Raw genomic sequence first — 27,103 nt, 5'->3', positions numbered from 1 at the left:
CTCTCGCCCTCCGGACATGCTGCTCTTCTCAGACGCATAGAGGGAGGGCTGGGGTGCACATCTGGAGGAGTTGCTGACTTCAGGTGTATGGGACCATCACGACAAGCACCTTCACATCAATGTCCTGGAGATGGAAGCAGCGTTCTTAGGTCTTCAGTGCTCCCAGGACCGTCTTATGGGACACTCTGTAGCGTTGATGAGCGACAACACGACCGTAGTGGCATACGTCAACAAGCAAGGGGGTCTTGTCTCCTGCGCTCTCCACGCGTTGATGTTGCAGGTGCACCAATGGGCAGTAGCCCACTCCGTGGAGCTGTTGGCCAGATACATTCCAGGCAAGAGGAACGTTCTGGCGGACACGCTCAGCTGTCGGGATCAGGTGGTGGGGTCCGAGTGGTCCCTTACCAGAGCGTGGTGGACAGGCTCTTCGGCCTGTGCGGACGTCCAGTAGTGGATCTGTTCGCCACCTGGTACAACAGGAAGCTTCCAACCTTCTTCTCCATCGTACCAGACCCATGGACAGCTGCTGAAGACGCCTTCCAGCACTCATGGGACAACCTCGAGGTGTATGTCTTTCCCCTGTTCTGTCTGCTTCGCCCAGTTCCCAGTCGAGTTCTGGTGTCGACGAACCTTCGAATGATGCTGGTGGCTCCCAAGCATCCAGAGGCCGCTTGGTATCCGGACCTGCTAGCTTTACTCTCCGAGGTACTGAGAGAGCTTCCCTCTGGCACAACCTTCTACGTCAGCCGCATGTAGAACGGTACCACCTGGCCGTGGCCTCCCTGTTACTTCTAGCCTGGAGGTTATCCACCTTCTCTTGCGAGCAAGAGGCTTTTCTTGCCGAGCAGCAACAGAGATGGCAAGATACCTCAGGAAGTCTTCTGCAGCGGTTTACCAGGGTAAGTGGGCCGTCTTCTGTGGTTGGTGTCGTAGACGGGGTTACTCTCCGGTCGGAGCCACTCTTCAGCAGTTAGCAGATTTTCTCGTCTATCTTCGTCGGGAGAAGCTCCTTTCAGTTTCAGCAGTAAAAGGATACAGGGCTGCATTGGCCCTGGTCCTGAAGTTGAAAGGCATTGATATCTCGTCCTCCCTGGGAATATCGTTGCTGATGAGGAGCTTTGAACGGTCTAGCCCTCCCAGGGAACTCGGCCCCCTGAGTGGGATGTGTCTTGTTCCCCATATGAGCCACTGCGAGAAGCCACGGACAGGGATGTTACTCTCAAGACAGTCTTCTTGCTAGCCCTGGCATCGGCAAAGAGGATTAGTGAATTACAGGGACTTTACTTTGCGGTTAAACACTCAAGGGGATGGGTATCGGTGACGCTCAAGTTTGTCCAAGAGCTCGTAGCGAAGACACAGAATCCAGCAGTCCCTGACGCTTGATTTGAGTCTTTCATGATCCCATCCCTGAGTGACTTCGTAGATAATGACCTTGTCGAGTTGCTACTCTGTCCTGTGCGGGCGCTACGGCTCTATCTGAAGAGAACTCAGCATCTCAGGCCTGAGTGTCGATGACTCTTTGTTAGCACCAGGACCCCTAAGAAGTAGGTGTCCAAGAACACGATCTTCTGGCTTCGTGAGGTTATCAAGAAAGCGTATGCAGCAGCTGGGGAGGATGACACCAGCGCTCTGCGCCCCCGCGCTCACGAAATCAGAGGGATTGCGCCTACTTTGGCATTCAAGAAGAACCTGTCAGTTCAGCAGGTACTGAGGGCAGGGGTGTGGTCACGCTAGACCACATTCACCTCTATTTACCTACGGGACGTTACCTTCGGTCCTTGGATACCTTCTCCTTGGGGCCAGTGGTGGCTGCTCAACAGGTTGTGTAACTTGCCCAGCTCATGTACAGGATAGTGTTGTGTCTCATCTGTTGTACGTGCATGATTGGGCCTGAAAGGTGAGTGACTGGCTCTCTCTTCCTTCCTGTCATCCAACTTTTTACCTTCGGGCAGAGAGTTTGGGCCGTACGAGTTGAACCAGATGTCAGACACAGGTGAGTTTCATATCTTGAGTATCCTAATCTTTGTTGCCCTCCAGGTACAAATTAGATGTAATGTCCCCTCTTTCCCCTACAAGGCGGGTAAGGGGTTGTGGACTAACTACCAAACCCATTCTTCATTTTGGCCCTTAGTCCCTGACATCCTCCGGTCACCACTTCTATGGCTGGGGAAGGTTCTCTCTCTGTCACCTCGCTGTGTGTTCACTTACCTACTGTAACCTCGTCACACCAAGGGCGGTCTAGTAGACTGATCCGTGGCACTACAGTTCTCATAACAGTGATCACGGTCCGGTGGCTATGTCCTCCTGGCTCTTACCCCAGGAGAACATAAGGTGCGGTTGAACTTTCAGTTGTTCAGAGACCTACACTCAGATTCCTCCCACCGAATCATGAGTCCCCATATAAGTAAAGGACCAAGGGTTTGTATTTGTGTAGGAACAAATCACATTTTTTAAAAGTAAAATGCATTTTTCGTAACATACTAACCCGAGGTCCTTTACTCAGGTTACCCACCTCAGCCTCTCCACAATCTGCCCTAGACCGGAAAGTAAAGTGAATGCATGACGCTGAGAGGTTGGTACCGTGGGTTCCCCACTGTTACCAACCAACTACCCGGCCGGTAGTAATACCACCACAATGCCTTGTTAAGTCTTTAGCGGCCAGTTCAGCTTCACCAAAAGTAATCCCCATATAAGTAAAAGACCACGGGTTTGTATGTTAGGAAAAATGCATTTTACTTTTAAAGAATGCGATTTTAAATATCTAACTTCCCTGGTAGTTACATATATATAGCTTTATCCCGCCGATTCGTCGTGGCATGCGGCAGAAATTCAAAATTCGCGGCAATCGCCGATAGATGGTCAGGTGGCCATACCTGAGCGCCTCTACCAGGTAACTAGAACCATTCCCAATTGTCCTCAGAAATTCCCTGCATCGTTCTATCAACACGTTGGAAATCGCTCTACTTTGGTTTGCTTTACTACAATTGGTGAAGTACCCATTACTTGTTTGGTTTTTGTTGATGGCTTTCGCTGATTTTGGATCTTCCCTGGATTTTTCGTTTCTCATTGTTAGCCTATCTGTTCGATTTCTGACTGTTACAATTGTTCTTTGTACTTGCTTTTCAAGATGGCTGACCCTGTTGTTAGAATGTGTGTTAGGGGATGCAAGAACCGGCTTTTTCCAAGGCTGCTCTTGATCCCCACACAGTTTGTAAGAAATGCAGAGATCATGTGTGTGCACTTGATGATAGATGCAAGGAGTGTGAAAGTTTGTCCGAGAAAGAGTGGAGAGAGTATGATCGCTATGTGAGGCGATTGGAAAAGGACAGAATTAGGAGAGCTAGATCTTCCAGTGTCCTTTCAGCTAGGTCTTCTGATAGTCAAGTCCTTTCTAACTTGTCTGATACTAATATTCCTGATCCTAACCCCTAGGCTTTAGTACCCGATCCTCCTGCGGAGTCGGGAGTAAGTAATCCGTCTTTAAAGGATATAATGGCTGCTATTTCGCCATAGGAGTTTCTGTACAATCCCTTTCTTGGATAGGAAGTGATGTGGGCAGTGCATAGTTTGCAACAAAAGTTCGGTGACAGTGTTAGTGCAGTGGAGGGTGCGTCCGTTCGTGTCTGTCACGCCCTAGCCCTAGACCTCTTCCATGCTCCCCAACCCTGGGAGAAGGGAACGCGACAGGCTAAGGGGAGGTGAGAGACGTTGAACAACGAGCGGGACGTCCCCTCGAGTGATCCTGTTGACGCATCCCAGGACGCTCCCCTCGCCGCAGGAAAGGCGAGATGAGGACGTGTTCGTCTTCCTCGGATGACGCAAGAGACCCAGACGTGGTTGGCGCCAGTCACAAGAGTCTAGACCTATCAAGAGACGAGGTCCCCTTCCCGCTCCAACAACCTCTTGCAGCAAATGGAGCTCTCCCAGAGAGATTCCTGTCGGAAGAAGACGGCGTTTCTGCGCCTAAACAGAGGCGTAAGACGATAGCTCGTCGGAGGAAGAAGACGATACATGACTTCAGTTCCGCTTCTCCCCTCCCCAGAATGGGACGTGGTCGCAAGCTGCGCCACCACCTCTTCATCAAAAGATCCCAGCTAGAGTCTCCGAAGTTGTGGAAGCTAGTGCAGTGCCATCTCCAGTTGTTTCCCAGCAGCAAGCGGCACCTCAAAGTAAAGTTCTTGTCGGAAGTCCAGCAGTCCTTGCGTCTCTTTTGACTCTTACAAGTCGCAAAGGACTAAGAAGAAGAAAAACACACAAGAAGGAATCTAAGGACGTCAACAGACCCAAGAAGAGGGTAAGGCAAGAATCAGAACAACAAGAAGCTAACAACCAGCAAGACGCGAAATGCGGCAAGTTGCAGCGCTCATAGACGCTTCCCAAGAAAAAGCCGCACGAAAGACGGGAGGGAACAAGGATCGCGGCTCCCTCGCAGCAAGTTGGACGCATGCGTGTATTCCACGCAACAGCACGATTCACACGTTTCCTCTCGTTCGACATCGGAAATAGCGGATCCCTTTGGAAGAAATCTCGAAGAGGAAACTCAAGAAACTCTTCATGCCGCTGATCTGAAAAGACTTCTTACTCTTTTTGGCGGACTTATTTCCTAATGATTTTCATCAGGCCGCCTGAGTCCTCCTCCCAATATTTGATGGTAGACCCTGAAGTCTTCCTCATTCAAAAGACAGTGTTGGCCAAATCAGTGAAGAGAGCCTTTTAGACACTGAATGATTGGATTTTGAAGAAGAAGAACAAGGAAAGACAACTTTTTCCTTTCCCGACAAGATTGGCTTCTAGATCCAGCGTGGTGGTACGAGACTGGGGAAGCTCTCGGTTTAGGAATTCCTGCCTCCTCCCAAGGGGACTTCTCCAGACTCGTTGACTCTTCACGGAGAACAGCCATGACTAAAGCCAAGGTTCTGTGGTCCACTTCGGAGTTGGATCATTTGCTGAAAGCGTCTTCAGAACTATTGAAGTCTTCAGCTTGATGGACTGGACTCTTGCAGCTCTTGCAGAGTGTCAGGATCAGAAGAATGACACGAATGCACCTTATTGCCTGTCTCGATAAAGCTGTGAGGGGACGCGGGTCGGTCGAACTTTCTGCCCTTTTCACAGCAGGTGTTATCAAGAAACGAGCTATGTTGTGTTCGTTAAGTGGTCGTCTGGAGTGACTTTAGCTCAGAAATCTGAACTGTTGTATGCTCCCTATCTAAACAGCTCTTCCCTTCAGAGCTGGTTAAGGACTTATCAGCAGCCCTGCGCAACAATCAACGCAAGATCTGATCACAGGACTGCTAGGAAAGTTCTTCCGCAAACTTTTTAGCCAGGAAGGACAAGGAAGCTCTCCCCACGCTGTCCAGCCCTTTCTGGTGGGAGAGCCCTTTCGTAGAGGAAGTCAGAGAGAATGGCTGCTGGAGGACAACTACGTAAGAACCCTGCAAGCAGCAACCCAAATCCAAGAAATGATCACAACAACCTCCAGACACAAGTGGAGCCAGGTTATCCCACTTTTGGCAAGAGTGGGAGCCAAAGGGGAGCGGATGTATGGACAGTCGAAGTTTTGAAGGAAGGATACAAGATTCCTTCCTAAGGAAGCCCCTTTCACAAGAACTGTTGGGTTGACAGCTACTTACTGGGAGCAAAGCAGCAGCTCTTCAAGAACAGGTGACCCAGATGCTATCAAAAGCAGCAATAGAAGAGGTAAAGGACCTCTCGTCCAGAGGGTTTTTACAACAGACTTTTTCTGGTACCAAGAGCTCGGGGTTGGGAGACCAGTTCTGGACGAAGTCCACTGAACAAGTACGTGTGAAAAGTCAAGTTTTGCCATGGAGACATCTCGTCAGTCCTAGCAGGCACCAAACAGGAAGACTGGATGGTTTCAATAGACCTACAGGACGCGTATTTTCACGCATGCAATTCACCCGAACTACAGAAAATATCTGAGGTTTGTGCATCTCGGGACAACCTATCCAGTTCAGAGCACTTTGTTTTAAGACTAAGCACGGCTCCTTACGTTTCCTCTCGAGTGGCATCGAACGTAGCTCACTGGTTACATCTAAAAGGGATACGGATTTCGATGTACCTGGGTGATTGGCTAATCAGAGCCAGATCACAAGCAAAGTGTCTGGAGGATCTGCAAGTTACAATGGAATTTGACGAACAATTAGGTCTGGTAGTAAAATCTGGCCAAATCGCAGCTAACGCCTTCACAGGACATCATCTACCTGGGGATGAGGATTCAGTCAGTGTTTTTCGGGCTTTTCCAGCCCGAAACGCATTCTAGATTGCTTAGAAAGGTGAAGCTCTTTCTAGGGAGATGGACCTGTTCGGCGAGGAGTGGATGAGTCTGCTGGGGACCCTCTCCTCGATCGAACAATTAGTCTCCCCTGGGAAGACTACATCTACGTCCACTTCAGTTCCATCTGTCAAGCTATTGGAAAAGAGGCCAAGATCTGGAGACGTGGATTCCGATCCCTCTGGGAATCAAAAAACATTTGAGTTGGTGGAACGACCCCAAAAATCCTCAGGCCTCGAACTTCAACAAAAAGAACCCCGACCTAGTGTTGTATTCAGACGCATCGGACATGGGATGGGGTGCAACGCTGAGGAAGGGCGAGATCTCAGGTCTATGGGAAAACCATCAGAAGAAATGGTATATAAATGTCAAGGAACTGGTGGCCATTCATCTTGCACTAGTCCACTTTCAGGAGAAGGTCCAGAACAAGATTGTACAGGTCAACGCAGACAACACCACAGCGTTGGCCTACATCAGGAAACAGGTGGCACTCGTTCGTTTTTCCCTTTACGAGGCAGCCAAAGATCTCCTGCTGTGGGCAGAAACGAACAACTTAACTCTGATCACCGCTTCATGGGGGAGAAAGAACGTCAGAGCGGATCTTCTCAGCAGAGGAAGACAGGTTCTCACGACAGAATGGACCTACATCACGATGTGTGCAACAGGCTTTGGAATCTGTGGGAGAACCACAATGAGACCTCTTTGCGACACAGAGAACGAAGAGGTTACCAGTCTATTGCTCTCCCAGTCCCAGACCAGGAAGCAGTGGCGGTGACGCCTTCCTCATGAATTGGGAGGGACTAGACATGTACGCTTTTTCCTCCATTCAAGATCCTAGACAGAGTCATGAAGAAGTTCAGAGAGTCAACGACGCCCGCATGACCCTGATAGCTCCATTTTGGCCCATGAGACCATGGATCACGGAGGTGATGGAGTGGCTAGTAGACACTCCCAGATCGTTACCTTGTCGAACGATCTGCTCAGACAACCACATATAGAGAGATACCATCAAAATCTCCTCGCTCAACCTAACTGCCTTTCGGACTATCGAAAAACTGGCAAGAGCGAAGGGTTTTTCAAGGAAGCTGCAAGAGCCATCGCGAGAGCGAGGAGAACGCCCACACAAGGTGTACCAATCAAAGTGGACGTTTTCAGGAATGGTGGAGAAAAACAACATTTCCTCTTCCAGTACCTCTCTAACTCAACTGGCAGATTTTCTTCTGCATTTGAAAACCAAAGGAAACCTAGTGATATCTACCATCAAGGGATACCGTAGCATGCTTGCTTCCGTCTTCCGTCACAGAAATATTGACGTGTCGGGAGACAAGGACCCCACGGATCTCATAAGGTCCTTTGAGACAGTTAAGAGGAAGGACAACCCGACCCTCTTGGAACTTGGGACGTAGTCTTAAAATTTTTAACCTCGAATAGGTTTGAACTCTCTCGACAAGGTTCATGGAAGGATCTCACTAAGAAGACCCTTTCCTGGTCGCTTGGCTACAGCCAAGAGGGTAGAGAACTACAAGCCTTTAGCAAGAAAGTAGGCTTCAATGGGAAAATGCAGTATGCTCACTTCAACTTGGTTTTCTCGCTAAAAACGAGAACCCTTCTCAACCATGGCCCAGATCTTTTTTCCATACCAGGGCTGTCTCATTTAGTAGGACAGGAAAAGAGAGAGGCCTTTGTCCAGTTAGCCCTAAAATTTTATCTACAAGGACCAGAAACATGAGAGGTCAGACAGATCACCTCTGGTGCTCAGTGAAGAAACCTTCGTTACCATATCAAAAGAATGCACTGGCGTTCTTTATCAAGACAATAAGGGAAGCTCACCAAGAATGTGACGAGAAAAGCTTCCAATCCTCAAAGTCAAAGCGCACGAGGTAAGAGCGGTGGCAACCGATGGCTTATAGACACAACAGGTCTATGAAATCGATTTTGGAAGCGACTTTTGGCGAAGTAAATCTATCTTCGTGAGATTGTTACCTGAAAAGAAGTACAGACCCAATATGAGGATTGCTGTTCCCTGTCCTCACGTTGCCTCCGCGCCTCTGTAGTTGGAGAGAGGGTACTACTGCCTCTACCCTATAACCTTTTTTTTTTTTTATTATACCCTTGCCTTTTTCTTGATTTGAACTCACAGGTTGTCTGTGAAGGTTGTTGCAACCTTCCACAGTCTGGGGTTGCAAGTCTAAGTTAGGTTTTTATGGAGTGTGTTATTTAGTGATTTTTAGTGGGTCAGGTGGTCAGCTCTTTGTCCATGGCTATGCCAGGATAGCAAGGGTGGTGGTCTAGTCATGTTAAGGTCGAGGACCGTGTGACAGCCCCATAGAGACTTTCTACAGCCCCCTGGATGGGTCGCTGGGTCTCTCAAGGAATGCAGGCGAATGAGGCAGGATAATTATGAAGCCAGCTTCCTTATCAGGTAAGAACCAGAGTATGTTTACAGCTAATTTTTAGTGTTTAGTAATTATCACGAATTCCCAACGGTGTTTTGGTTCTCTAACCCACCACAATGGTGTCAATCAATATATATATATGTAACTACCAGGAAGTTAGATATTTAAAATGGTATTTTCATTATAAAATAAGTTTTTAAATATACTTACCTGGTAGTTACATATATAAAGTCCCTCCCTCCTCCCCTCTGAGAACAGGGGCATGGAATTTCTGAGGACAATTGGGAATGGTTCTAGTTACCTGGTAGAGGGCGCTCAGGTATGGCCACCTGACCATCTATCGGCGATTGCCGCACTTTGAATTTCTGCCGTCATGCGCTGACGAATCAAGTGGATAAAGCTATATATATGTAACTACCAGGTAAGTATATTTAAAAACTTATTTTATAATGAAATACCATTTTTAAGTCGGTTCAGAAATCCGATTTACTCTGACACAGTCGATTCTGTATTTGGGAATGAGGATCGATACTCGTGACTTTTCGAGCTATTCCGTCCCACAAAAGGATTCAAGACTACCTGAAGAAAGTAAGAGACTTCATATCTCGCCCATCGTGCACAGCCAACGAGTAGATGAATCTGCTAAGCACGCTCTTGTCCGTCAAGAAGTTCATGCCTTTAGGAAGGTTACACACAAGAATCCTACAATTTTTCCTAAAGGCCAGTTGGCAAATGAAGACTTTCCCAGACTCCTTCGTTTTCCACATCACTCCCGAGATCAAGGTGGATCTTTAGTGGTGGCTTGCAGAGGAGAGGTTCTTAGTAGGAAAGTCATTGCACCCGCTGAGTCCTGACCTAACGTTGTACCCAGACGCATTGGATCTGGATTGCAGGCCACTTTTGAATGACAGAAATATCCAGGAAGTGGTCGTCAGGAGAGAAGAATTTACGTATAAATGTAAGGGAACTGAAGGCTGTTCACTTGGCCCGTCAGCATTTTGTGACAGAGACTTGCGGCAAGATAATCACAGTCCACTCGAACAAGATGACTGCATTGGCCTACATCAAAAATGAAGGAGGGACTCATTCCTTCTCCCTTTACAAAGTGGCCAAGGATCATCATCTCCGGGCAGAGATCAACCGTACCAGGATAATAACTCGCTTCATCCAGGGAAAGTTAAACATTTTTGTGGATGAGTTAAGTCGCTGTAAACAGGTTCGTCTGACAGAATGAACACTGAACCCACAGGTGTGCACCGACTTGTGGGAACGGTGGGGGAAAACCGTCAGTAGACCTGTTTGCGATGTTGAGGAACCATCGCCTCCCCATCTACTGTTCTCCAGCCCCACACCCTTGAGGATGGGCAACAGATGCCGTGCTCCAGGACTGGTCAGACTTGGATGTCTGCTCCTTCCCACTGTTCAGCATGGTGAGGGAAGTCCTAAACAAGTTCATGACCCACACCAATGTGTCCATGACGATTGTATCTCTGTTTTGGCCACAGAAGGAGTGGTTCCCACACCTTCTCAGTCTCAATGGACTTTTCCAGAAGAGAAGCCTTTTAAAGCAGCCTCACTTCCATGGCATCTTAAAAATTTGAAATTTGTGGTAGCTTCTATTGTTTTGGTGTAGGTAGCTTGGTCCTGCCCACTACTGGGGAAGGATAGGTACAGCACACCTGCTGGTCAACGACTGATCATCGGTTGTTGAAGCAGCATTGGTTTGATTTTTGGATGTTGTATCACCGGATGGTTTTGACTCATCGCATTTGGTGAAGTATTCCTGGCTTTGGTAGCATTTACACTGATTAGATTAGCTTATTTAGTGTGGACTTTTCCTGATTGTGACCTAATATGTCTGACTCTAGTTCTTCTGGCATCCAGTTTTGCAAGAATGGTTGCAGTACCCGACTCACATCAGTCAAATATGACTCCCATACCACTTGTTGTCAGTGTAGGGGACAAATTTGCTCTTCTAACTTAACTTTTGGTGAATGCAGAGAGTGGTTATCAGGGGAAGTGGAAGACTTTGACTAATTATTTAGACAAACTTGAGAAGAATAGACAGAGAAAGGTGGCTGCTAGAGCTGAAGCTAAGGGTTCTGTTAGCCAAGGTTCACCTGCTTTACCTGCCCTTTCTACACCTGTGACTGCCTTTTCCACTATCACCAGTCCTCTGACTTTTCCTACAACTCCGTTACCCATCTCCCAATCTTTGGAACCCAATGCTATTGCCAGTCTGGAAGCCAGGATAGACCAAAAGTTTGGTCTCTTAGTTAATACTGTAGCTCAAATAGGGGCTCCAGTAGATCTTATAGATAGGATTATTGTCAGTGATCACAGTGAAAGTCCAGTGTCAGTGGAGGAGGTGACTACTCATCCCACTGATGCTCCTAGACGAAGGTCCCTGTCAAACTCCCTTAAACCTGGGAGGAGTCAAACCGTAAGTCCAAGGGAGGTCAGTGGGGTTTGCCGACGGGTAGTTTCCCCCTCAGCCAAGCCTATTGCACGAGGATCCCAGGACTTGGTGGACAGCCACTGGAAAGGCGTCCAACTTGGTGTACACACCCTTTCCTCTCGTGATTCGGATTCAGGATCCGATGGATCCAAGTGCAGTGCGAGTAAGAGGTGCAAGTGGCGCTTCAAGATTGCATCCAGACCGTTGAAAAGGTCTGTTTCTGTAGCTGAGAATGATTTCCCTATTTCATGTAAGCAGTCCAGAGATCGGGAACAGAGTCCCAAACTGTCTTGTAGCATTTTGGGACGATCCCAGTCATGCATCGCCTACAGTATCTGTCAGAGCGCTGGTGTTTGATGCCCAAACGCGCTTCCAAGAAACGTTCAGAGTCCAGTGGGATCCAAGGGATCTGAGTTCTGTGTGTTTTCCGAGCATCCTAAGGGATCCAAGTGATTAGTGGGATCCGATGGATCCGAGAACTCAGTGGGATCCAAGGTTCCAGTGGGATCCGAGAGATCCCCCAAATGTCCAGTGGGATCCGAGGGGTCCAAGTGCCCAGTGGGATCCAAGGGATCCAAGCCTACAGTGGGATTCATGGGATCCGAGCATCCAGCAAAATCCGAGGATGCATGCAGTATTTGAAGAGTCACCTGTGCACGCACTTCCTCCAGTGTTTACCCGCTCGCCTTCCAAGTTAGCACCAACTGCATCGAGACTTCCGACGCCACACTCCAGTCACCAGTTGGTTCAGGATCCTTCATTGGAACCAATCAAGCGTCGTCTAGATAGTATTCTAGACCTTCTGCAAAAGCCAACAGTGTCTCATGAATATGCGGATTTGGCTATGTCTCCTATTATGTCTGAGGAAGAGGACTTTGACCAGGAACAGCCCTCCACAGCATATGCATCTCTAAAAATTTTAAAGTATCTCCTGTTCTGCTTTCCGATGTTCTTTTCCCCAGCGACCCCGTCTTCCCCGAGTTCGGCATTCATGATGAGACAGCTTACGGAATCCTCCACGATGCCTAAGATGCTAGTGTCTTCTTCATCGAAGAAAGCCCCATGTGGCATTGAGAGTTGGCTGATAGAGATGAGGGATCTCTGTTGAAGAGAAGGTGCTGTACCTGTCTTAGTCACTGGGGAAGCTCCTTCTTTGGGAGTTTCTGCCTCCTCCCAAGGGGACTTCTCCAATTTAATTGATTCAGCATGAAGATCAGCATTCTCCTCTACCAAGATTTTGTTCACGTTCTCAGAGCTAAATCACTTGACATGGGACATCTTTGAGGTGTTTGAAATCTTCAGCTTCATGGATTGGAAAGTGGGTGCATTGGCGAAGAAGATTGAAGATTGCGCCACCCTCCAAGGCAACTTTTCTGCAGACTGGCTAGGAGTGCTCTCTTGCGCAGATAAGGCAATTAGGGGTGGATCGGCAGCTTTGTTTGCAGTGGGAGTCCTCAAGAAGAAAGAGCTGTGGTGCTCATTCACCACAAAAGGAGTTACTCCATCCCAGAGGTCCGCGTTTTCTCCTTTGGACAGCTGCAGGCTTCTTCCTCGTGCCACAGTAGAGCATGTAGCAGTGGAGTTGCATGGGAAGTCTATGCAGGATCTGCTGGCACAGTTCACCAAACGTCTAAGGGAGTCAGGACATGTTCCTTTGACTTATTTGCTTCGAGAACAATCTTACCACTACAGCAGCAGCCCTTTTGAGGTGGTAAAGCTAAGTTCCAGCTGTGTCCACGAACGAATCTTCAGTCAGTTCGACCAGTCAAGAAAACTTCGGTCAAGCCCTCTCCTTGCAAGTGAGGATCCCCTCCTCCATGTCCCGGTGGGAGCAAGACTCCTACATTTTTGGAGCAAATGGAAAGTCAGAAATGCCGAACCTTGGGTCTTGAAAGTCATCAGAGAGGGATGTGCCATTCCTTTCAGGGAGAAACTCCCGTAGTGTCCTCCCATCGGCTTGGCAGCCTACTCCATAGGCTCGGAGAGGTTTTTGGCCCTGTCACCGGAAGTCTCATCTCTGCTCAGGGAGGGAGCTGTGGAGGTGGTCAAGGACATAAGCACGCCAGGGTTTTACAACTGTTGTTCATTGTTCCAAAGTCATCAGGAGGTTGGAGACCTGTCCTGGACATCAGTGGCCTGAATTTCTTTGTTCAAACTACAAAATTCAAGATGGAAATCAATCAATCAGGCCTGTCTTCCATCCTGCAGGGGGATTGGATGGTCACCATAGATAGGCAGGATGCATACTTCCAGTTCCAGTACACCCGGATTCCAGAAAGTATCTGCGGTTTGTGTTCAAGGGCAGAGTCTTCCAATTTTGGGCTCTGTGCTTCAGCCTCTCCACATCTCCTCAAGTTTTTACCCAGTTTTTGCCCCTCTAGCGAAGTGGCTCCATCTTATGGGGGATCAACATTTATCTATATCTAGACGACTAGCTCCTACGCTCCCCCTCGGAATCAAGATGCACAGACGACCTTCAGAAGATACTGTAGCTCAAGAGTTGGGCCTGTTAATAAACCTGAGCAAGTCCCAATTAGTTCTTACTCAGACGATTTGGAACTTCCTTTCTCTCCTGTCATGCTTGGCCAACGAGTGGATGAGTTTGCTGGGCACTCTATCATCCATAGAGAAGTTCGTGCCTTTAGGAAAACTCCACGTGAGAGTGTTACAATTCTTCCTAAAGGGCAGTTGGCAAAGGAAGACCCTTCCAGACTGGTATTTCCAAACACACCCGAGATCAAGGAGGACCTTCAATGGTGGCTTGTAGAAGAAGATTCTCAAAAGGGAAGTCTCTACACCCTGTGAGCCCCAACCTTATCTTATATTCAGACGCGTCAGATCTGGGCTGGTGGGGGGAGGGGCGGCTCTCCTAGGAGACATGGAAGTATCAAAGACATGGTCGCAACCCGAAAGAAGGTTTCATATCAACATGAAGGAGCCAAAAGCAATTCACTTAGCTCTTCAGCACTTCACAACAGCAACTTTCAACAGCACAGTCAGTACATTCGGACAATAAGACTGCTGTAGCATATATAAAGAATCAGGGAGGGACTCACTCCTCTCTTCACCAAGCAACCAAGGTTCTTCTCCTATGGGCACGGAACAATCACACCCAGATTGTCCCACGTTTTATACAGGGCAAATTAAATGTCCTAGCAGACAAATTAAGTCGCTGCAAACAGGTCCTACTTACGGAATCGACACTGAATCCGGAGGTGTGCACCGACCTGTGGAAACGGTGGGGGAAGCCATCTATAGACCTGTTTGCAACGCCGGGAAACTATCGTCTTCCCTTGTATTGTTCACCAGCCCCCGGACCCTCTCACATGGGCAACAGATGTGATGCTCCAGGACTGGTCAAACCTCGATGTACACGCCTTGTCACCATTCAGTATGGTGAGAGATGTCATCAACAAGTACAGTACCTCTCTCACGACAACACAGTGATGACCCTGTTGGCCCCCTTTTGGACCCAGAACAAATGGTGTCCAGACATCAATCTTCTGGTGGATTTCCCAAGACTTCTACCATAGAAATGAAATTTACTCAAGCAACCGCACTTTCACCGGTTCCATCAAGGATTATCTGCTCCTGCTCTGACAAGCTTCAAACTGTTAGGAAGCTTGTCAGGGCGAAGGGCTTTTCGAGACCAGCTGCAGAAGTGATTGCTAAGTGTAGACGCCAGTCCTCCTCTAGGGTTTACCAGACCAAGTGGGCAGTCATCCGCAGTCATCTGTGGTGCAAATAGCAGATTTTCTGCTTTTCTTAAGGACCTCCCGAGGGGTAGCTACACCCATGATCAAGGGCTACAAAGCTGTGTTTAACTCCATGTTCAGGGATAGATGCCTGGATTTGTCTGCTGATAAAGACATCAGCGCTTTGATCAAATCTTTAGATACTTCGAAACAGGTCAAGACAGCTTCTGTGCCTTGGAATTTAGATGAAGTCTTAAAACATCTTTTGGGCCCTCTGTTTGAGCCCCTCCAATCCTTATCCCTTCCTGATCTTACCAAGAAGACACTTCTTAGTAGAACCTAGCTACAGCTAAAAGGACTAGTGAACTACAGGCCTTGAGCAAGAAGGTGGGTTTTGTACAAGGAAATGCGGTCTACTCCTTCACCTTGGGTTTTTTAGGTAAGAAAGAAATGCCTTCCACTTCCTGGCCCCATTCATTCACGATCAAGAGTTTGACAGACAATCTTGGGCTGACAAACCAAAAGAGAGCTCTTTGTCCAGTAAGAGCGTTAAAGCATTGCCTCGAGAGGACTAGAAGTATCAGAGGTCCTTCCCCTAACCTCTGGTGTTCAGTCAAGGACCTAACACATCCTTTATCTAAGAGTGCGTTGGCATTTTTTCTGAGGGATGTAATTTCCGAGTCTCACCTGAAGACTCATGAGGAGGATTTTCCCATTTGTAAAGTTAGGGCCCACGAAATTAGGGCAGTAGCTACTTTGCTGGCTTTCAAGCAAAACTTATCTCTCTCCACAATAGTGCAATCCACCGTCTAGAGATGCAACTCAGTGTTTGCAAATTTTTATCTGCGTGATATTGAAACAGTATATGAGAACTGCAGTGCCCTAGGTCTGTTATCCTTGGCTGGTATGGTACAGTATTGGTATTGGGGGAAGAAGGATAGGAGGTATAACTACCATTCCTTTATCCACTCGCCTTGGTTACAGGATGGCAAGTTTTGGGAAGTTTTGGGGGATACTGTGTACCTGGAGTACCCACCAATCGTTGTGCTTTTTAATGAATGGGTAATGTTTTAAGTGATTTTATGTGGTAAATGGGTAACTTGGTTTTCTGGTTGTTTTGTGGTACTGCGCCCAGGCAAAGACTTTTTTTATTATGATGCTTTGGCAGCCATTGGAGTACTCCTCGGCTGCAAAGCACCCACTGAGGTAGAGGCGACACTTGCCTATACCGCCACGCTACTACGGGTCGAGATGAGCAGCAACCAGAGGTAGTATCTTCCTGCTGTAGCCCTCTCACCAGGTAAACTTACAACACGCATTGTACCAGTGCCAGCTACTTTCTTATCCAAATTCATTTCCATTACGTAGTGTTTTTGAGTAGTATATGTCCATGTGTCCCACCTGTCAATGTGGGATTCAGCTGTGTAGTTACTGTATTTGATAAGTTACTTATATAAAAATGACATTTTTATTATGATAAAATAAAGTTTTATAAATACTTACCAAGTAACTACGTGATCAAAGCCCTCCCTCCTCCTCTGTCATGGACATGGGCACAAACGAATTGAGCTCTTCAGCTGTGTTGTACCTATACTTCCCCGATAGTGGGCGGGGCCGAGTTACCACCACCAAAACAATAGAATGCTACCGCGAATTTCAAATTTATAAGCTGCTGCAGTTAAGTGAAACTAATTGTAGTTACTTGGTAAGAGTATATAAAACTTTATTTTATCATAAAATTGTCATTTTTTATCATAACCTCCCTGCTGTGCCCCAAAGGCCAAAGGAAAAAGTGCTCAATGGTAGTAGGTGAATGAGGGGTATTCTCCTACTTAACCTTAACCTCCAGTTAACCCACCATGTTACAAAGTTCAGCATCCATTTCCAGCTCACGTTGAAAGATAATGTTCTGATTTGTATACTGCATAGGAAATATACAAATGACTTTTAAGTTGTCGCATTTTGAATTTATGAATTTTAAAGATAAATTGCATTTTTCCTATATGTAAAGAATCAGTCTAAAGTGTTGTATCATAATTTCATCGCAAACTATCCCTGCATTTATCTGTTTGTTAAGGGTAAAATTGAGGGCTGATAGTCAGGTGAGTGGGCTAATTAACTACCTCATTACCAAGCGTCAAATGACGTAACCAGCTCGCACCAAAGGTATATTCATGCAAAAGACCTCAGGTTTGTATCTAGGATGAATGCAGTTTATAAATTGCAATATTTCAAATATTGTGACTTAGCCTGAAACTTGGTAGGTCTTGATAAGAGCTGTTTTTTTTTTTTAGCACAGTGTGCAGCACTGTAGAATACCATGGCTTGAACAATCTTAGTTCTTCGCACCACAGTTTCCCTTTTGTTTAAGAGTTTACTCCCTACGGAAGTAAAAATTTTTTGAATGCTTGTATACTACATTGCATAACTTTATATGTTCATATGATATTTTTTCATCGATATTTACACAAGTTTTTTTGTTCATTTTAAAAATTGATTTTTTTCTGTGTAATCTTTCAGGTGTTATTCTAGGAATAATGTGGTAGCTGGTTTGAAAGAGGATCTTCACTTGATATGCAGGGGGGAAATCAAGGCTGCGTAGGGCCATTCACTTGGTGGTGTAAGGAGGTTTGGAAGTGCTCTCCCAGAGTTTTCCCAAGCTACACAACTGCTGCAAAGACTCCTGAGATGGGTGACTGTGATCAGTGTAATGCAAAGTTCACCATTCTTAAGAGAAAGGTGAGGTTGCGAACATTACTACCTTTATACCATTTTCCCATTAGCAGCCACATGATTTTGACCATAAACTATTATACTACAGAGACTAGTAAAGTAGTAAACAAGAGAATTTTATTTAAGTAACTGACCAAGTAATTACAATGCTATTAGTTCCTACTTTTGCGGCAGCTTGAGTTTTAAATTTCTTGGTAGCACTCGCATTGTTTTGGTGTAGGTAACAGACCCCGCCCACTTTCGGGGAAGAATAGGTGCAACTGGCTCAAGTATTCAGTTCGTTCCTGCCGCTCGTCGACTGAACATCGGTCGCTGGGTAGCTTTTGTTTTGATTTGTTTTCACCGGTTGTTTGCGGACAACGCCGAATTTGGTGAAGTACATTGTAGTTTTTGGTAGCGCTAATCAGCGTTTTTCCTTAATTGTGACTGAATATGTCAGACTCGAGTGCTCATAGCATTAGGTATTGCAGCAAGGGCTGCAAGACAAGACTGACATATGCTAAGTATGACACTCGTACTATCTGCGCCTCTTGTAGAGGGCAAAGTTGTTCTCCTGACATTAACTGTGAGGAGTGTAAGGAGTGGAATCAGGGGAAATGGGAGACTTTCAATTCTCATTTAGCAAGACTTCAAAGAGAGAAAGAGAGAAAGGCGGCTGCTGAAGCCAAGGTTAGGTTGCAGCTTTCTCCAGAGGTGTCTGTCCTTTCGACGACTCTGACAGCTTTTTCCCCTATTCCAAGCCGTCCATCTTTACCTGTAACTCCTTTGCCTAGCTCCATACCTTCCGAGCCCAGTGCCTTAGCCAGGCTTGAAGCCCCGGGCGCTTCTGTTAAGATCTTAATGAATGAGTTGAGTGCAAAAAGTGTTAGTGCAAGTGTCATGTCAGTGGAGGAGGTGGCTACTCATCCCGCCAACGCTCCTAGACCTAGGTACCTGTCATATTCCTCTAAACCTAGGAGGCGGCAAAGCAAACGTCCAAGGGAGGTCGGTGGGGTTTGCCCATGGGTAGTTACCCCCTCAGTTGAGCCTGTTGCCAGTCCCAGGTATCAACAGACAGCCACTGGAAATGCATCATACGGATCTCCTAAGCTCGTTCCCTGTCACTACCCTCTAAACCTGGGAGGAGGCATAAGCTCTTCGTTGGGTGAGTCGGTAGAGCTGCGGATCTATCACTCGATGGGCGGAGTTCAATTCCCGACCGGCTGATGAAGAGTTAGAGGATTTACCAGGTGATAGAAATTCATTTCTTGCTATAATGTGGTTGATTCTACAATAAGTTGTAGTCCCGTTGCTAAGTAACCAATTGGTTCTTAGCCACGAAACAAGTCTAATCCTTCGGGCCAGCCCTAGGAGAGCTGTCAATCAGCTCAGTGGTCTGGTAAAACTAAGGTATACTTAACTTTTTTTATTTGGGAGGAGGCATACTGTCGGTCCATGGGAGTCCATATGGGTTTTTGCCTCCGGATAGTCACCCCTTAGTCAATCCAGCTGTCTGCAGTTTTTGATGGACAGCCATTGAAAAGCTGAGTATATGTGCACTACGTATCGGCGAGGGAACCCAATTCCAACTTGGGCAGAAGGTGCAGTCATACCCTTGTAAAAGTCAGCAGCTCTCGAGCGCAGTCCTCTGCTTATGTGTAAGCATTCCAGAGATCTAGGACAGATTTCTGAACCTCCTTGCAACTTCTGGGACCAGGAAGACGTCCTGATGTCTCCTGAGTTGCTTGTACCGCAACTCTCATTTAAGAAGAGTGCCTAGTGGCCAGTATTAGCCAAGCACCCGGTGGGGGTGCGTTCAGCATCGGCCAAGCGCCCAAAGAAGGGACGCAGTATTATGGCTGATCACATGTCTGGCGCCAGGCATTTGGCTGGCGTCAGGCGGCCAGTTGGTGATACAGTAAACCCCCGTATTCTCGGGGGGGATGCGTACCACACCCCCCCACAAATAGCTAAAATACTTAAATCCCCTCTAAAGACAATTAGAACTGCCTATTTTGATAGTTCAAACACAAACAAACCTTGTGAAAATGCTTATACCTGAGTATTTTAATAGTTTTATCATAAGTTCATTTAGTCATGAAAATTATATGAAAATACGGTAATTAGTGAATATTTCTCAGTGAAAAATACCGCGAATGGGCGAATTTTCCACGAATAATGTGTATATATGTTCCGTAGAGAAATCCGCGAATAGGCGAGTCCGTGAATCGTGAGAACGCGAATACTGGGGGTTTACTGTACTGCCATACGTTTCGAATGTTCGGTAGCAGTCGAACGACCAGTTATGCGTGTTGATGCAGTGGATTACGATTGCCCGAGCCGAGGTGAGCGAGCTTTCCGAGCCAAGCGCTCCAACCACCATTTGGCACCCGATGGTCCTATGCAGGTGATCGCTTGTCTGGTTCCAGGCGGTCAGCTGGCATCAAGTGGCCAGTTGGTGATACTGCCATACATTTTGAACATTCAATAGCAGTTGAACGCCCAGTGACATATGTTGATGCAGTGGATTATGAGCGCCTGAGTGGAGGTTAGCGTGACTTCCGAGAGAGCGCTCCAACCACCATTTGGTGCCCGATCGTCCTATGCAGGCGATTGCTTGCCTGGCGCCAGGCGGTTGGCTGGCGTCAAGCGGCCAGTGGGTGGTACTTCAGTATGTTTTGAACATTCGGTAGCATTCGAACACCCAGTAACGTACGTTGGTGCAGTGGATTACGAGCGCTCGAGTGGAGGGGAGCGCTCTGTCGAGCCGAACGCTCTGACCATCGTTTGGCGCTGATTTTCCTACATTGGTTCACCCTTCTAAACGACCTCTTACCAGGAAGCATTCTGTGCCAGATCAGACTTTAACCGAGTGTTCACAGGACTTTGATGGTTCATCGGTTTTGGTGACTACTTCTGTGACATCTTGCAGGACTCAGTTGCCACACTCACCGCTTCATTTTGTGCCACATCCTGATAAGCATTTAACATCTCATACCACTACTGCTGATCGTCCAACGTAGCCAGTTTCGACTAGTGTCAGCATTCTGGTGCCGCAAGACTCCTCTCTGGAACCGATTCATTGTGGTCTCAATAACATCTTGAGCCTTTTAAAGAAACCTTCAACTGCAGTGCAAGAACAAAAGGTCTTAGCTGCTGCTTCAATCTCATCCTTCTGCCAAGATAGGCTTTTTGGCAACAGGGTTGGATCATTTAGTGAAATATTCAGCTTCCTTGATTGGGCAGTGGGTGCTTTGATAAAGAAGACTGAAGATTGCACAGCTCAACTGGACAGACTCACTGCAGACTGGCTAGGAGTTTTATCCTGTGCGAGCAGGTTCATGATGGATCACAAGAATTGACTGTTCTCTGTGCCTTAGGGGTTGGTAACTAAAAGAGTCACTCCTCAGAAATCGTCTCTGCTCTTCGCCCCATTGGACCAAGATAGTCTATTTCCCAGGGCTACTTTGGAGTGCGTAGCTTCGGAGCTTCAGAAGAAGACTACCCAGGACTTGCTAACGCATTCCACTAAACACCTAAAGCAGCAGATTCGGACACCTAGGGCACCTGTTAGTGTAAGGGTGTGGCCTCTCCTTTGCAACAGGAGCTTTAGCAGGGTATCAGCCCCGACCACGTACCAAGCCCCGTGCAGTGCGCACAGCCATCAAGTCATCTACCAGACCCTCTCCTAGCAAGTGAGGATCCGGTCCTCCGTTTGCCAGTGGGAGCAAGACTTCTCCATTTTTAGAGGAAATGGGAAGTCAAGAGCACGGAACCATGGGTGATAGAAGTTTTTAGAGAGGGGTACTCAATTCCATTCAGCACAGAGCCCCCATTGGATTTGGCACCCATCAGCTTGACAACCTACTCATTAGGTTCACAGAGGTTTTTGACCCTGTCAAGGTTACCTCCCTCCTCAAAAAAGGGGCCATAGAAGTCGTGAAAGACGTGAACTTGAAGGGGTTTTACAACCACCTCTTCATCGTACCCAAGTCATCGGGAGGGTGGAGACCTGTCCTGGACTTAAGTTCTCTGAATTTTTTCATAAAGACCATGAAATTCAGGATGGAAACCAATCGGTCAGTGCTGTCCTCCATTCATCAAGGGGATTGGATGGTTACAATAGACATGGAGGACACACACTTCCCGCCGTTCAGTATGGTGAGTGAAGTCATCAACAAGTTTCAGTTTGTTCATGTGACTTACCTGTCAGATATATATATAGCTGTATTCTCGAAGTCCGACAGAATTCCAAAACTTGCGGCACATGCAGTGGGGCCAGGTGGTTAGAACCCATTCCCCGCCGCTGGGAGAGCGGTATCAGGAACCATTCCCATTTTCTATTCAGATTTTCTCTGTCACGTGTACTGTCAACATCTGTTTTCAGTACCTCCGTCTTTGGATTTCTAGAAACTTGTTATTTTCCACTTAAGTATTCTATTTGACTTTTGGTTTTTGACTTTGGATTGTGGATTGGCATACGCTTTTTGTGGAATTTGCTTTTTGATTGCTCTTTGGATAATGTCTGGATCTAGTTATGCTAGCTTCAGAGTATGTTGTGTGAATGAGTGTAAGGTGAGGCTACCAAAAGCTTGGTAGATCCTCACAATATATGCATGAGGTGTAGGGGCATGTTTGTTTGATAAATGATCGCTTACTTTACCTCCCACCCTGCTAATTTTTAGTTCAGATTTCATTCTCGCACTAATAGTGTTCTTTTTGCATCTGGAAGATGGCTAAGAAAAATAATAACTATTTGGGAGGTGCATAGATTGAGCGAGTCAGCGAAAATGAAGAAGCAGCAACAATAACGCCGGGTCAATCAAAGTGCACGTCGAGAAAACGGACTCGTAAGGCGGACGCTGAAGAGGATATGTCCAATAAAGATATCGTAACTATGTTGCTACAACAAAATCAAACACTTATGGAGTTATTAAAGGAAAGGTAAGGTTTGGTTTGGAAATAGTCTAATGAGCAGCGGAACTAGACGAGTGACGCCACGTAGGCAAATGGCTGCCTCCCTAGTAAAAAGTAAACAAACGCAACCGCGAGTTCAAAGTAGCACGGCATACGTTAAAGATGCCATAATTTACTCAGGTCAGTATCAAAACTTTAGTTTTAGTCAGGTGAGGAGATAACCACCACCATAGTTTTAGTTAAAACGACGAATAGGTTTTTATCTCACGAGACTGATTTATATCTACCGCCTAACTTAGGCGAGCCAAATTCGTATAACTAGTACTCATAGGCTAGCGGGAGTTATACTTCCCAAGTAGGTAGCCTATTTCACAAGATATTGACTGGGGGCCTTTCTGTCAAGCATGTTTTATTCGCCTCTTCAAATTTTCGAGGTTAGATTAATTAAATCATTAGCAGACGAACTAGCCTACCTAGCCCCCTCCCTGCGCTCTTTCGTCTTCACGTCACCTGCTTCGTCTCCCAAGTCGTGCTCACCGCTCGCTGGATCGCCATCGTGATTTTTCTGTTGCAGCTTGACGCTCGCAAGCAGCTATCCTAGTGTTGTGGGCAGAGGACGCTTCTGTAGCTGCTCGTCAGGAAATGGACTCTCGACAGGACGCTCGGATGGACGCCTCTTTGGTTGCTCGACGTGACTCTTCAGAGCAATCCCATCTGTGTGTTGGTCCGCAAGGCCTTCGTTCTCCCAAGGCCTTGGGAGACTGTTTCTCCCATTGAAGAGGGAGAAGTCTCTTGTGAGTCGGAGCCTGCAGTCCATGAGCAGCCTCCCCCTTCCTCGTCTACGGACTACCAGGTGTTAGCCGGTTTTCTCAAGGACTTGTTTGTGACAGTTCAAACCTCGCTCCTCTCTCTCCTCCTTCTCAGTTTGCTTCGTCCCTAGAAGAGGAGAGCGCCGGGGTTTGTCAAGATGACTTCGTCTCTGGCGACGAGAAGGCCTTCAAAGAAGGTTAACACCTGGATATAGGAAAGGAAGACCAAGGCAATTCTTCTTTTGCCCTGCCTCCGTGGCTGAGCGGCAAGGCAGGTATGTGGTACGAGACCGGAGAGGACGCGGCTCAAGAGTTCCTTCACGTCCCAGGAGACTTAGCTAGCTTGGTCGACGCGCCTAGAAGGTCCCTCCTGTCTGCAGGGAGAGGGGGAACCAAAGTGTCCTGGACTATGTCGGAGACAGATCACCATTTGAAGGGTCTGTTTCCGAACCATGGAGGTCTTCAATTTCCTGGACTGGTGTTTGGGGGCTCTAGACGTCCAAGATTAGGAGTCCCGACTGATCAGCCTGGGGAGCTGTCCAGCGTGTTGAACTGCATGGACAAGACAGTCAGGAGGGTCGGAGGAACTGGTTTCCCCACTTTTGTACAGGCCTCTTGAAGAAGAGGCCTTGTACTGTAACAATTGCCTAAGGCCATACCACGTTGGATGCACCGCTTCGTCCGATCAGCGAAGTTAACAACGCGTTGGGTCTGGTCAGTACTTGGATGGGTGACTGCCTGGGAACACCAGATGCTGTTGGTGTCATACTTTTGCAGAGTCAGTTTCTCCGTGCCAGAGGGCAGAATTGTTGTTCGCCCGTTTGCTGAAGCTATCGCTTCCCAGTCCTTGATCAAGATCTCTCCTCCAGCTTGAAGGAGGAGGCCACTCAAGACCTCTTGGCCCACTCGTCAAGGCCCGGCAGTCCCTTTGACGTCGTTGTCGGGTCAGACCTCCAGGAAGCTGAATCCTGTTCGGAGGAGCTTCTTCCTCGAGATCGTCTCCCGAGGTAGAGGTCTTTCCAGAGGCGGAGCCCGCCTAAAACAAAGGAGCATTAAGACTAGGAGATTGGATGGTCGCTCTGGACTTAAAGGACGCTACTTTCTCTCGTTCATACATCCTCAGTCGAGGAATACCGGAGGTTTATACTGGGGGACGAGTGTTTCAATTCAGAGCTCTTTGCTTCGGCTAAGCTCAGCTCCCCATGATCTTCCACGTTATCATGAGAAATGTGGCGAGATGGCTTCACTTGGCGGGTATTCATATCTCGCTTTACCTGACGATTGGCTCATCCGAGCCTCTTCACAGTCAAAGTGTCTGGAGGACCTGAATGCAATTTAGAGTTGACAAAGTCCCTAGGACTTCTAGTAAACGAAGAAAAGTCCCATCTGATCCCGAGGCAGTCCATCGTCATCTAGGGATTCAGATGGGATTCAGTGGCTTTTCAAGCTTTTCCATCCCAGGAACGCCAGCAGCAATGCTTAGATAAAGTCTCATCCTTCCTAGGAAGGGAAACATGCTCGGTGAGGAATGGATGAGTTTGCTGGGACCATTTCCTCGCTGGAGGAGTTTTTTCTCCCTGAGAAGACTTCATCTCAGGCCGCTCCAGTTTTTCCTGGCGGAAAACTGGATAGACATGGAGAATCTAGAGAGACCTGAAGATCTCTCCCGTTGTCAAGAATCACCTGAGGTGGTGGCCCGACCCCTCGAGGTTGGCAGAAGTGGTTTCTCTGCGCCTTCAGAGCCCCACCTAGTGTTGTTTTCCGACGCAGCGTCCAGGGAGGGATGGGGGAGCAACACTAGGAGGGGAGGAAGTGTCAGGCACCTGGAGAGGGGAACAGGTGTCCTGGCACATCAATCTCAAGGAATTAGAATTCGATCCTGCTGGCCCTTCAATCCTTCGAGAGCCAAGTGTCAGGCTGAGTCGCATAAGTAAATTCAGACAACACCACAGCCCTGGCATACCTCAAGAAACAGGGAGGATCTTCCCGGTCCCTGTTCGCCTGGCGAAGGAAATCCTGCTTTGGGCCCATGCGCGGGGATCATCGTCCTTACGAGGTTCGTTGCAGGAGTGGAGGAATATCCACAAGGACCTTCTCAGTCGACAGCGCCAACTTCTGCCGACCAAGTGGACCCTTCACGAGGAGGTATGTCAGGAGCTGTGGAGGTTAGGGGCGCCTTTTGTGGATCTCTCTTCACGACGTCCAGGACAAAGAGGCTCCCTCTATACTGCTCTCCGTTCTAGATACAGGAGCAGTAGCTGTAGATGCCCTCCTCTGGGACTGGAAGGGTTTGGATCTCTACACCTTTCCTCCCCTCAAGATTCTGGGGGGTAATCAGGATGTTCTCAGCGTCGGAAGGACGAGGATGACGTTGATCGCCCCTTTTGGCCAGCGGCAGAATGATTCACAGAGGTCTTGGCCTTCCAGCGGACTTCCCAAGGGCGCTTCCTGAGAGTAGATCTGCTCAGGCAGCCCCATTTCGAAAGGTACCACAAAACTTTCCCGCTCTGAGTCTAATTGCATTCAGACTATCAGCCGACAACAAGGATCTTCACAATCTCTTGAGATGCTTTGAGACTGTCAAGGTACCTCATTCCAGGATGCCTCCCTGGAACCTGGATGTCGTTCTGAAATTTTTAATGTCAAATACCTTGAGCCTCTTTCTTGGGCTCTCAAGAATGTGACAAGGAAGGTTATTTTCCTAACTGCTCTGGCGACAGCGAGAGAGTTAGTGAACTTCAGGCTGTCAGTAAACATGTAGGTTTTAGAGGCCATAATGCAGTATGTTCTCTAAGCCCTATGTTTCTTTAAAACGAGAACCCGTCTACCCCTTGGCCCAGGACCTTGAGATTAAGGGCAACAACGGAAATTCTCGGACAAGAACCAGAAAGAGTCCTATGTCCTGTCAGGGCTCTCAAATTTTATTTGCAGAAGACTCAGGAAAGTTGAGGTCCTTTGGACAGCCTGTGGTGCTCTGTCTAGAGGCCGGATTTGCCTCTTTCTAAGAATGCACTGGCGTTCTTTTTTAGAAGCACCATTTTAGACGCACTTTCCGACGTTCAAGACAGTGACTTGAGTCTTTTTGAAAGTTAAGGCTCATGAAGTTAGAGCCATTGCAACCTCGGTGGCTTTCCAGAAGAACATGTCCCTAGAGATCTTCTGGGTACCACCTTCTGGCTGAAGCAATTCGGTGTTCGCTTCCACATTACTTGGACGTGAAGACGACATACGAAGACTGCTATTCGCTAGGACCATACGTTCCGCACTCCAGATCGGCCCCATAACGCTTCTAGGCCTGGACCCTGTCGGACTCCCAGGACTCAGGGAGAGGGCATGTCGAAAGCCAGAAGAGGGTTCTGGGGCTTCCCACCGATCTGGCGTCCCTTCAGCAGGACCTGTTGTGGCAGCAGACACAGTGTTGCGGCAGAGAGTTTATACTCATCCTATCCTTTAGAGGTTAGGAAGTATATTTTAATCTTGATTTTGTGTTTTTACGTCAGATCGGCCCCATAACGCTTCTAGGCCTGGACCTCTGTCGGACTCCCAGGACTCAGGAGGGGCATGTCGAAAGTCGTAAGAGGTTATGGGGCTTCCCACCGATCTGGCGTCCCTTCAGCAGGACCTGTTGTCGCCTCCGCAGACACAGTGTTGCGGGCAGAGAGCGATACTTATCCTATCCTTTAGAGGTTAGGAAGTATATTTTAATATTGATTTTGTGTTTTACGTCAGATCGCCCCATAACGCTTCTAGGCCTGGACCTCTGTCGGACTCCCAGGACCAAGGAGAGGGCATGTCGAAGTCAGAAGAGGGTTACGGGGCTTCCC

General features: G+C 47.7%; 1 protein-coding gene and 1 pseudogene across 1 annotated transcript in view; both read left to right on the top strand.

The window, feature by feature from the left end:
- Positions 1-27,103, top strand: part of LOC136836115 (E3 ubiquitin-protein ligase RNF34-like) — a 99,235-nt gene that overhangs the window by 7,323 nt on the left and 64,809 nt on the right. Inside the window, exon 2 of the mRNA XM_067100106.1 lies at positions 17,362-17,580. Coding sequence (XP_066956207.1) covers positions 17,416-17,580 — 165 coding nt within the window. The 5' untranslated portion in view covers positions 17,362-17,415. The remainder of the gene's footprint in view (positions 1-17,361; positions 17,581-27,103) is intronic.
- LOC136836766 (5S ribosomal RNA) lies at positions 23,925-24,042 on the top strand (annotated as a pseudogene).

The sequence above is a fragment of the Macrobrachium rosenbergii genome, chromosome 56 (assembly GCF_040412425.1).
Source record: "Macrobrachium rosenbergii isolate ZJJX-2024 chromosome 56, ASM4041242v1, whole genome shotgun sequence".
Taxonomy (NCBI): Eukaryota; Metazoa; Arthropoda; class Malacostraca; order Decapoda; family Palaemonidae; genus Macrobrachium; species Macrobrachium rosenbergii.
The sequence above is the reverse complement of the archived record's forward strand: the minus strand, read 5'-3'. Positions and strand labels throughout refer to the sequence as shown.